The following is a 10294-nucleotide window of genomic DNA, read 5'->3' as shown; positions in this document are numbered from 1 at the left end:
TCTTCAAGCGTCCGTGGTGGCCGTTGTCAACTCTCTGAACCCGTTATTGTGACCGTTTCGCCTTGCACCGCATGTCGGTGTGCAGAGTGAACTCTTCAGGAACCGTGAGAGGGCGCACAGACCGACTCCGCCGGCGCAGCGGCCTGGCAACGGGCTTTTCAGGCAATGTGCACACGGCTGGCGGGTGATGGTCTTTCAGACCGGGATCTCGGTGACGTCCTATTGGTCTTTTCTGAGGCACGACGTAGGACTTTGGGAGGTACTCGTCGATACGACGGGTTACCGACTGCGACCTGGAGTGCTGCGCGTCCCGAATTCTCGAGCGGCTCGACGATCGCTGCATGTACTTCTCGTTTGCCTCTCGTTGGCGCCTCTCCACGCTAGCTAGTCGACGAGGAGTCAGCGGGGCAGGCTTCAGCGTCGGGACCTTCTCCAGAGGCTTCTCGCGAGCCCGTGCGTGTCTATCGATACTGGCATCTCTCGCCTGGGACATGCGTCGGTCAATCCGCTCCAGCGTTCTTGGGGTGAGCTTCGGCGCGGTCTTGATGGGTGGCGCGGCGGCACCACTTCTGATGACTCGCCGAGGTTTGAGGGACAATTGGAAGGAGGCAGGTGCTTTCGACGGCCTCCGAGGCTGGCGAGCCTTGGAGGTCGGAGACCTTGGCTTGATTTCAAGGTCCAGTGTTGACTTCTGTACTTGAAGTGCCACTTCCTCAATGCTCTCTGTCATATGAGGTCGTGTCCGCACAAGTCTATCGAGTCGTAAACGTGGAATCTTCACCGGTGATTTCGGTTTAAACTCGGCAGGTTTCGGCCTGACTCCCGTCAAAACAGATGACTGCGGCAAGTGTCGAGGCAGGTGGATGGAATTCAATATCCTCTCGGGCTTGTCTGACCCGGCTTTAGGGGTAAAGAACAGCTCTTCAGCAAAGATGTCGGGAATCGCGCCTCTCAGCAGGTGGTCACCGGTAGGTCTATCGCTCTCGGCTCTGTCGCCTCTTCGACACCCGAACTCCTCTGGAGTTATGAATTCGTCTGAAATCTGACGGGCTGGCGGCAGGTCGGATGGCAGATTCTGCCGCTCCATCTTGGAAACGGCTGGGGACGCAGGGCCACTTCGCAGGCAGTTTAATTCCATGCGGTGTTTGTTCTCGTCGGCTTGCTTCTTGAGAGCGAACAGCCTCTGCTTCAAATACTGTATGGCCACCGAGTACATTACCCACTTCTATCTTATCCATGGACTGCCGTATTGGGCTGGCAACGAGCACAGCTCGACTCGATGCAGGTCGCGAGTCAGACAGGGTCTTTGCCCTCTGTGGACCAACCGCCGACTGACTCCCTGAAACGACAGTCAGATTCGACAGTGTGGCGATCTGCGCTTCAGGAACGGCGGCAGGAACACTCTCGTCGTGGTTGGACCGTATATCTTGCCCGGTTCTCGACTCACAAAGGGTTATTGAGGTTTCATGTAAAACCGATGGGACATGAGAGCTTACGTTCTTGTCTGATTGGTGATTAGATTCCTTCTCAGATGCCACAAAACGGAGACCACCTGTGCAATTTTCCTTCACATCCGTGTCATTTTCCTTTTCAGCTTGAAGGAGCTCCAAAGTGGCATCCAGCCCATACGACTCAAGTTTGGATCCAAGACACATCAGTCGGTCAGTTGGTAACCCTTCGAATGACGGCCGCTCCCTTACCCTAGCCATTCTTGCTGATAAATCGTCCGAAGAGCTCTTCGCCAGCGGTGATACGTCTGACAGCGGAGGCGTCGGCGGCAGTCTCGCCTCGTTGGCTGACGTTGGGAGCATTTATTTATTTAACTGTCACCAAGTACAACAGGACAGAGAGTCTCACTTCATGATGATGCGCGAACAAGTTTCCTGAAGCGCCTTGTCAAACTCTGGGGAACGAATAGGCATGTCCTCTTCGAAAAATGGATTCTGTGTCATCCGGTGGCACACGCCTTACCTTCAAGATCAAGTCACTGTACACAGACGAAGCGGCCCTTAGGAATTCCCCGACCTTCACTTCTCCCAACGAAGCCGTAGCGAAAAAACGCACACCAGTGGGTGTCTCATAGGCGTGCAATATGAAGTCAGCTGTCTCAATGCAGGTCAATGAGTTGGGTTCCAGCAGCCCAGCGAACTGAATCACAACCCCTGGCTGCACTAACATTTCCACTTCCCGGCTTCCATCCCTGGGGCTTTCTTAGTGGGGACACCTGGGACGCAACACCGCACATGCCATGGAATGTCGATGCCAGAATTATTCGCTCGTTAGACGTCAGATTTGTTGGAGCGAGAAAATCCTTCACGTAGACGAGGCCGCCGTGCTTGTTATTGATGTAAAGGGTCAAGTACACCATCAAATCGAGATATCACACAGCGTACACCAAATATGTGAAAACCACAGCGTACAAATCAGCGGCGCTTCTTGTGGAAATCCTTCTGTAAGATTTTGGCCTTCTGGATAAAACTGTTCTTCACTGCTGAGAAGTCAGGTGGTGCCTTGTTCTGTTCTCCGTGGCGCGCCTTTCGCCGCACTCGCATTAACTCCTCGTCGTTCTCGGCATTTTTCTGCCGGCTTAGTTTCTCCGGATCCAGAATTGCTTCGAGCTTAAGCTGGTTCTTGTACGCTTGAGCGATTTGTCTGTCTCCCTTCTTTTGGCTATCCTCGAGGTCTTCAATGGTTTTTCTTGGAACAAGTTCACGTTTCTTTTTCTTCTTCTTTAACTCCTTCAACATTTCGGGTGTCACTGTCTCAACATTGGACTTTCGTGGTTTCATAGGCATTACTGCTCTACTCTCGGCCGAGCCAATTGCAACCTTGCCTGGCTTGAATTCGATTGGCATCTCCAACTCGTCGACTAAGACATCGTCTTCCTGAAATCGATTCTTCTTGTCGTGAATAAGAGCAAGTGGCTGTTTAGAGCGGATCCCCTTGGACCAGTCATCTACCAATCTCATTTGCTCATAAAACATCTTCCCGCCCTTGAGATCGGAGTTTGATGGCTTTTTGTTCCGGTGCTTTTGGTCCTTCTTGGTCGTGTAGGCGATGAACGACTCCGCTGACCAGGCTTTGTTGGAGGTTTTCACTTTAGTCTTCTTGCCCTTCGTCTTACGATGCCTCATCGTGAGCGAAATAGCGAATTCTCGTCGTGAACTGTATGTCAGGCGCGGATTCTCCTGCACACACCCACCAGTTTTCACACCGGTCGTCTTCTGCTGTCTTCTGTATGAATCGAACAAACTTTAATAATTTATCATGGAGGATGATTACATCCTGATACTCCAGGAGTTCTGCCCTAACTTGGCAGAGGAGGTTCTCCATTTAGATGAGATGTGCACGACACGACTGATTACGAGCCTAAGGATGTTTACCACAGCGTACTTCGCTGAGGCAAAACAGGCGAGTGAGTCTAGGGTGACTCGGCTGTTGCAGCGGTCTGGTGAGATATCCAGACCCAAACCACCGTGTACCCGTCAAGAGAAGCTGTTGTTCGGGCTGAAGGAGCTGTCGGCGTGTGTCGGCACTGTCTGCGCAAAGACGTATACAGCGCAATTCAAGAGGAAGATGGACTCGTGGGGTGGGCGCCTTCCTGCGTTCGTCGTGGAGTGGTCCTTCACACACTCTCCAGAGAGCTTGACATGCGAGATGCCGGACATGCCCATCATCAATCGGTTCGATGACGATTTCTGGAGCACAGCGCGGGCAGTGTCAGCGGCGGACTTGGTTCTCTACGAGAGCAATGCCGGCACGGTGATTCGCTGTAAGGTGCATGCAGCTAAGTTCTGTTTAAAGTCACAGCTTGTATTTGCGTTGATAGGCCACTCTGAGGAGGTTACCTTGGTGGTAATTCGTGGATCGGAGATATCTACTGAGGAGCAATTCAAAGAGGACGCCAGGTTCCAACCTGGAACCGCGCTGTGTATAGCAGAGCCCAGGTTGGAAGTGCTGACCAATGGCTGGAGGGGTGTTCGAGTGTGTGGTCTCCTGCGTCTTAGATGGGCGGACCAAGAACTGCATAATTGAACGGATGACGACTGAACAGTGGATTAACGAGCAACAGAGACTGCGAGCGATGCTTATACTCACGGACGATTACGATTCTGTGGTTTACGTTGGAGGCGCCGATGTCTCTTTTATAAAGGGCGACGACATTAACGCCTGCGCCTGCATAACAGTTATGTCGCTGCCAAGCTTGGAATTGATCTACAGCGAATGCCGAATGGTGAAGCTTGCTTCTCCTTACATTCCAGGTTTCTTAGCGTTCAGAGAGGTCCCTGTGCTCAAGCCTCTGATCGACCACCTCAGAGCCACGAGACCTGACATTTTCCCTCAGGTGTGGTTAGTGGACGGCAATGGGCTCCTTCACCCTCAAGGATTCGGCCTGGCGAGCCATCTGGGTGTCGTGTGCGGCATACCCACAATAGGCGTGGCCAAAAGCCTCATGGCCGTGCCTGGCATACCCAAAGAAAAGGCCGTTCGCGCTCGCTGTGCTGTTGAAACGGAAGTCGCACTGTCCGACGAGAAAGGGAGGCTGTGTGGGTACGCAGTCAGGAACGTCAATAGCGTTCGGCCGGTCTTCGTGTCGCCAGGCCACCGAGTGTCGACACTATCTGCAGTCAAGCTGGTTCGGAAGTGTAGCCGTTTCCGCATTCCCCAACCTATAAGGCAGGCAGATCTTCTGTCACGCGAGGAAATCAGGTCATTATCGACGAAGAGCTAATCTGCAAACTATGGTACGATTCAAACACCGCTGGTTCCTGGTAGAAATCTGTGCTGACGAGGCGCTTCCACCGCTGAAGGATAACATTCTACTGGAGGTGAGGAGGAGCTGCAGGCAAATACAGCACCTGCTGGCCAGTGTACACAAATGGTGGGGTGAGTGGGGAATAGCTGGCATTCGGAACACGACGACCATCGCTTATGTGAGTCCCACAACTAGAACCTTCATCATCAAGGCCGCACACGTGGGTCAACAACGCCCAACTCATTCAGGCTTACCATCAGTACCTGTGGGCTGCACTTACGCTCATGACAGAGTACTGCACGGTTCCATGCGTGTTTAAAGTCAATCACTGTGGAGGGACACTGAAGCAAACACAGAGGTTGTTCCACGACAGTACTCGGATATGGCTAGCGCGATGCGAAGGCAAGCTTCAGCAGGCCGACCTCACATGGCCGACGGAGACCACGTTGTGAACCTCGTGATCAGCCTTGACCCACGTGTAATGTGCATTTTATGACTCAGAATCGCTCTAGTCTCGATCTGGGCTTTTGTCAGTCTACTATTGAATCGAGCAAGTTCGATGATCGCCGGCAATACAACACCCAAACCACGTGCTGGAGGAGCAGGCCAAGTTCCCAGCGATCTCAAAGGAGCCTTGTGAGTGACGCTGAGATGAGGGACCTCGGATTTCGACAAAGCTCACTGTCTGTGAAGTCGAGGGGCCTCTCTGTAAGCGCCGGAGGAAAGAACAAATCTCTGGGCCATCCGCGCCGTCCCAAGGAGGAGCCACGAGGCTCGGTGTTTCCTCGAGGGCGCCACCTGACGACGCCGCCTCGTGAGAGACGCGGGAGCGCCTGCTTGTGGACAACCCAGAAGCTAACTCCGCTGGCCTCCACGGTCAGTATTCGAGGGCGGCCTACCACATTCAAACCGGCGACCGCTTCTCGTCCCAACACGGTAGGCACCATTAGCTGATGCTCCTGACCTATCCCAGCCGACCGCCATTACTGTGGAAAAAGCTCATCTCCCCAAAGGCCACCATGTTTCAGCACGACCTTTGGAGGCCGCCCTTCCTCGCGTCCCACAAAGTTTAGTGATCTCCGACGTGTCTCCCCTACCGACCACTAGGACACTCCCCGCACAGCCTGCGGGTCTGCCGAGGACTCCGCTGCCACGCACCGACACCGACCGTCGGTTTTCCACGTTGAGTAAAATCACTTGGCATATGGAGCCCCGCACATCCAGCCTCGAGAGTCGCCACCTACCGTTGCCGTCCGGCCCTCAGACGAGCCGAGAGCCCGCTGACCCTTCGCTGCCAACTCGCGCCACACATGCATCAGGGTCTGGCCCACCCCGACCTGTGTTGCAGCAGACAGGCCGCTCCAACGCTGTGCCTCCTCTTGTACAAGGGGGCCAGCCTCATGTTGGCAATGACAACCTTCATGTGCGCCCTTCGCAGACGATGGCGCCCCGGTGTAAACAGCAGCTCTCTGCGACGGAATCTACTCAATCCAAGGTGTCTTACCCCATCTCCACTCTGACGCTACGCCAGGAAAACTTTACCCGCACCACCCCCAACATGAAGGGTGATCCGACCCTCTTCAAGCAGGGTCCGCAGTCCAAGTACCCCGTCTCTACATTGAAACCACAACAGGGAAATCTGACACACACCACCCCCAACATGCAGGGTGATCCGACCCTCTTCAAGCAGGGTCCGCAGTCCAAGTACCTCGTCTCTACATTGAAACCACAACAGGGAAATCTGACACACACCATACCCAACATGCAGGGTGATCCGATCCTCTTCAAGCAGGGTCCGCAGTCCAAGTACCCCGTCTCTACATTGAAATCACAACAGGGAAATCTGACACACACCCCCAACATGCAGGGTGATCCGACGTCATTGCATCAGCTGGAGACCGCCACGCAGGCGCGTGCTAATTTCCAAAGGCAGCCAGACGTGTGCCGTGGAAGTCTCCAGAGTTCGAACCTTACACGCGATCTAACCAAGGCAGACCCCAGAACCCCCTATATCTTGAGCGACACGATGCGGAATGTGTGCGTTCGGGTGCCACGCAGAGTCGTCATCGAGGACACCTACGATAAGGAGTACACTGTGGAGGAGAAGGTCATCGTTGAAGACTTCGTGGAAGAAGAGGTACCTGTGCAGGAGCGCGTCGTTGAAATCGGTAAGCAGATCGTTCGGGAAACTGTCGTTGAGATTCCGGAGTACGAATACGTTGAGAGAGTTATCGAGGTGCCGTGTCCTCGCGGCAGGGAAGTCAGTCTGTCCACGATCCCCGAGGAGACGGCGGAGGCCGGAGCGAGGCAGTTCCGCGTCCCTGTCATCAAAACCGTTCGCGTACCGCAGCACGTGGAACGCCCCGTACAAGAAGTAGTCAGAGTGGAGGAGATGACGGAGGTCGATCGTTTCATACCGGTCCCTGTTGAGGAGGTATCGGAGCTCTCGCTACAGATGCCACAGCTCCGAGGCAAATGGGTGCAGGTGGACGTCCCACTGTACTTCCCTCGCATCGTGGAGGTTGCCGTTCCAACGGACCTGCTGGATGACGACATGCATCAGCAGTGCGACCGGATGGCAGCAAAGGTGAATCGTTTTGTGGCCGAATCGTTGGACACAATGAAATTGGTTAACTCTTCGACCAAGACAGATCTGTTAATAGCCGGGATGCCCGAACCTGACACACATGACGGAACTACCGGAATGGATAGCGTCGTCATGCATTGCGACCTTTTTAGCCAGCTCTCTACAGTAGATTCCCTCGTCGACAAGGTCAAGGAGTGCTACGAGAACGCCAAGTTCGTGTCCCAGGCCAAAGGCTGCCAGAATCTCATGAAGTGGGTGCGTGACCAGCTTTCAATGCAGACACCTCTCCAGCGGCGCGTTCCCAATCGTGAAGCGCGAGAACAGTGCAACCACCATCCAGAGTCCACGTGCTTCGGTATATGAAAACCCCTCCTCTGAAACGGCAGTTGAGCTCCGATCCGACATCACTGGCGATCTACCTGTTTCCACTCTGACGCAGGCTATCCGGCCGCGCACCATGGCACCTCTGACGCGCAGCCATATCGGGGATGCGTTCGAGATGGACGCGCCGATGCTCGCTCTTCAGGAAAATCAGATGCGTTGTTCACAGGGGGAAATGCACAGCGGGCAAGACCCATTTGAAGACTACAGTGACCAACTCTTCCACGAGTACGGTGAAGTCTACGATGGCCCGGCATGCGACTTCCGAAACTTCGGACAGAACTTCGTCAAGCCCTCATACGAGACCGCATCGCAGCATTACTATCCTCCGATGCAGCACGTCTATGGGCCTGTCCGAGTGCTCGGAACCAACGCCCTCTGCCGAACAAGTGACCCTTATCACCACGACGTTCCGGAAGATTTCGCCCCAAGCCCGGCTGGTCGCTGGTAGAGACAATGCTAGTGTGCACTAACACCACAGGTAGAACAAATCGTCGATTTTATGGTGGAAGACGGATCGGCGGATGTTAGGCAGCTACACGCTCAGCAAGTCCACCAAACGCTTGACCTCTTCGCTTGCAATAGCGGTCTGCCTAACTGGGAGACTCCCGAAGGTCGGGAACGCGTTAAACGCTTAAAGATAGCACAAGAATACCTCCACGTCGCTAAGATAGTGAAGAGAAGAAAGCCGGGTCCCGCACCTCGAACTGTGGCGGCTCTGCGAGACGCCAAGCTGCTGGCGCTTCCCGGCGTCCATCCGACTTCGCCGGCGCAGCCTGGCGAGGCCGCGCTGGCCACAACTGACAGCTCTCTCTTGAGCCATATCCAATTCAAGAAGGCTCCGGAGCGGCTAGAGGCCAAATGGCACGCCCCCTGGATATTGCAGCGAGTCATCTCAGGTCATACTGGATGGGTGCGCACGGTGGATGTCGACCCCTCGAACCACTGGATGGTCACTGGCGGCAATGACAGGCTTTTGAAGTTCTGGGACCTCGCGTCGTCCGAGCTGAAGCTCACGCTGACTGGCCATATCAGCGCGATCCGCTGCGCTCGAGTCTCAAAACGACATCCATACGTGTTCAGTGGCGGCGAGGACTCCCAGGTTAAGTGCTGGGACCTGGAACAAAATCGAGTCGTAAGACACTACCATGGGCACCTCAGTGGAGTCTACACGCTCGCCTTGCATCCATCCATGGACGTTTTCTGCACCGGCGGACGCGATGCCGCAGTTCGCGTTTGGGATATGCGAACTAAGAAGGCAGTACACGTGTTGGAGGGACATAGACACACTGTGTTCTCGATCGCAATACAGAACAATGAGCCCCAGATCGTATCCGGCTCGGCTGATAATATGGTGAGGTGTTGGGATCTGGTGGCTGGCAAAAGTCTGATGACAATGACCCACCACAAGAAAACTGTCCGATCGTTGATGATGCATCCAAGGGAATACACCTTCGCGTCCTGCAGCGCCGACAACATCAAAGTGTGGCTGTGCCCTCGGCCGTCGTTCGACCGGAACATGGCCAAGTGCAAGTCAATCGTGAACTGCAGCGCGTATCGAGACGAGCCGGCCGAGAACACTGGTGTGTTCGTCGCCGGCGGCGACGCAGGCCACCTGCACTTTTATGACTGGCGCACGGGCCAGCTGTTCCAAACCATAAAGTCAACGCCACAGCCCGGTTCATTAGAGGCGGAATCGGGCATCTTCGATATGGCGTTTGACTTGTCTGAGTCGCGTTTGATAACTGCGGAGTGCGACAAGACCATAAAGGTGTGGCGAGAAGACCCCAATGCACTCAAGCCTGACGAGTTTGATTGACAACACGTTGCTCACCGACCCTTTGCTTGTGTCTTGAGATCGACCTTGGTGGAGAGACCAGACATACTTTTAGTTCTCCCGTCGGGGATGGCAATCATCACCATAGTAGTGCCAGCGGTGTGCGGAACATCCACTCGGAAGTAGCCTCGTCGCTCAAGCTGAATGCAATCTCCCTCCTTTAGCCGCTTAACAGCGGGATCGGCTAAACATTCGGTGTCGTAGATGGTATTGTGGTTGACGACACTCTCGAAATCATCGCCCTCTTCGACTTTTTTCTTGGTGATCAAATGGTCCAGTTCTCTGACGACGATTGTAGTCAGCTTCGCATCATGACCCTCCACAGTCGCAGTATTGGTCAGAGGCAGCCAGTGCAGCTTCTTCTTGGTCTTTTTCACGTCTCCTTCGAGGTGCAGTCTGCCCTCCAATCCGACAACGACATCACCCTCCTTCAACACCTTGTCAACGATCGCGTTACCCCATCGCATTAAGGTGACTTCCTCCCCGCACTCGATTTTATTGGCATCCTCGAGTTCCAGAAGAACCTGGCTCGTGAGGATCTGTGGAGCCTTTCCGACGCTGGGGTTCTTCGGGTGCAGTTCCCTCTCTATAGCTGCTGCCTCTGGCGCTCCAGCCAGAGCCAGTGTGACATGATGCTTGCCATCCACAGCCATGTACCTCGGTACAATCGGATCCAGAAACTGCTTGTTGAGAGCCCACAGCTTGTCCCATTCCATGAGATTTACATTCTTCG

General features: G+C 54.4%; 7 protein-coding genes across 12 annotated transcripts; 3 read left to right on the top strand and 4 right to left on the bottom strand.

Moving 5' to 3' along the window:
• Positions 1-43: 43 nt before the first annotated feature.
• KVP17_002521 (uncharacterized protein) lies at positions 44-1811 on the bottom strand (the record flags this gene model as incomplete). 2 transcript variants are annotated; one of them, XM_068518855.1, is made up of 2 exons in its annotated part: positions 44-1195; positions 1224-1811. In XM_068518855.1, the coding sequence occupies 2 exons, from the start codon at positions 1809-1811 to the stop codon at positions 44-46; spliced, it is 1740 nt and encodes a 579-aa protein (XP_068371494.1). The 2 variants fall into 2 exon arrangements, with proteins under 2 accessions (XP_068371494.1, XP_068371493.1); XM_068518854.1 differs by lacking the exon at positions 1224-1811 and having other exon boundaries at positions 44-1216.
• A 42-nt stretch (positions 1812-1853) lies between these two features.
• On the bottom strand, positions 1854-2368 carry KVP17_005260 (uncharacterized protein; the record flags this gene model as incomplete). The annotated part of the gene is made up of 3 exons (XM_068515065.1): positions 1854-1943; positions 1972-2148; positions 2177-2368. 3 exons carry the CDS (start codon positions 2366-2368, stop codon positions 1854-1856), a joined length of 459 nt encoding a protein of 152 aa, XP_068371496.1.
• Positions 2369-2423: 55 nt separating this feature from the next.
• On the bottom strand, positions 2424-3134 carry KVP17_002518 (uncharacterized protein; the record flags this gene model as incomplete). The annotated part of the gene is made up of 1 exon (XM_068518845.1): positions 2424-3134. One exon carries the CDS (start codon positions 3132-3134, stop codon positions 2424-2426), a length of 711 nt encoding a protein of 236 aa, XP_068371486.1.
• A 133-nt stretch (positions 3135-3267) lies between these two features.
• KVP17_002519 (uncharacterized protein) lies at positions 3268-4732 on the top strand (the record flags this gene model as incomplete). 3 transcript variants are annotated; one of them, XM_068518850.1, is made up of 2 exons in its annotated part: positions 3268-3976; positions 4008-4732. In XM_068518850.1, the coding sequence occupies 2 exons, from the start codon at positions 3268-3270 to the stop codon at positions 4730-4732; spliced, it is 1434 nt and encodes a 477-aa protein (XP_068371489.1). The 3 variants fall into 3 exon arrangements, with proteins under 3 accessions (XP_068371489.1, XP_068371488.1, XP_068371487.1); XM_068518849.1 differs by having other exon boundaries at positions 3268-4035; XM_068518848.1 differs by lacking the exon at positions 3268-3976 and having other exon boundaries at positions 4040-4732.
• Positions 4733-5960: 1228 nt separating this feature from the next.
• KVP17_002520 (uncharacterized protein) lies at positions 5961-8175 on the top strand (the record flags this gene model as incomplete). 3 transcript variants are annotated; one of them, XM_068518853.1, is made up of 2 exons in its annotated part: positions 5961-7594; positions 7623-8175. In XM_068518853.1, the coding sequence occupies 2 exons, from the start codon at positions 5961-5963 to the stop codon at positions 8173-8175; spliced, it is 2187 nt and encodes a 728-aa protein (XP_068371492.1). The 3 variants fall into 3 exon arrangements, with proteins under 3 accessions (XP_068371492.1, XP_068371491.1, XP_068371490.1); XM_068518852.1 differs by having other exon boundaries at positions 5961-7706; XM_068518851.1 differs by lacking the exon at positions 5961-7594 and having other exon boundaries at positions 7801-8175.
• Positions 8176-8226: 51 nt separating this feature from the next.
• On the top strand, positions 8227-9543 carry KVP17_002522 (uncharacterized protein; the record flags this gene model as incomplete). The annotated part of the gene is made up of 1 exon (XM_068518856.1): positions 8227-9543. One exon carries the CDS (start codon positions 8227-8229, stop codon positions 9541-9543), a length of 1317 nt encoding a protein of 438 aa, XP_068371495.1.
• Positions 9544-9554: 11 nt separating this feature from the next.
• On the bottom strand, positions 9555-10277 carry KVP17_002517 (uncharacterized protein; the record flags this gene model as incomplete). The annotated part of the gene is made up of 1 exon (XM_068518844.1): positions 9555-10277. The coding sequence occupies one exon, from the start codon at positions 10275-10277 to the stop codon at positions 9555-9557; it is 723 nt and encodes a 240-aa protein (XP_068371485.1).
• Between the last annotated feature and the right edge of the window lie 17 nt (positions 10278-10294).

This window comes from the organism of the source record quoted next, assembly GCF_019968985.1.
Source record: "MAG: Porospora cf. gigantea B chromosome Unknown PgB_NODE_845_length_10294_cov_116.732, whole genome shotgun sequence".
Taxonomy (NCBI): Eukaryota; Apicomplexa; class Conoidasida; order Eugregarinorida; family Porosporidae; genus Porospora; species Porospora cf. gigantea B.
The sequence above is the reverse complement of the archived record's forward strand: the minus strand, read 5'-3'. Positions and strand labels throughout refer to the sequence as shown.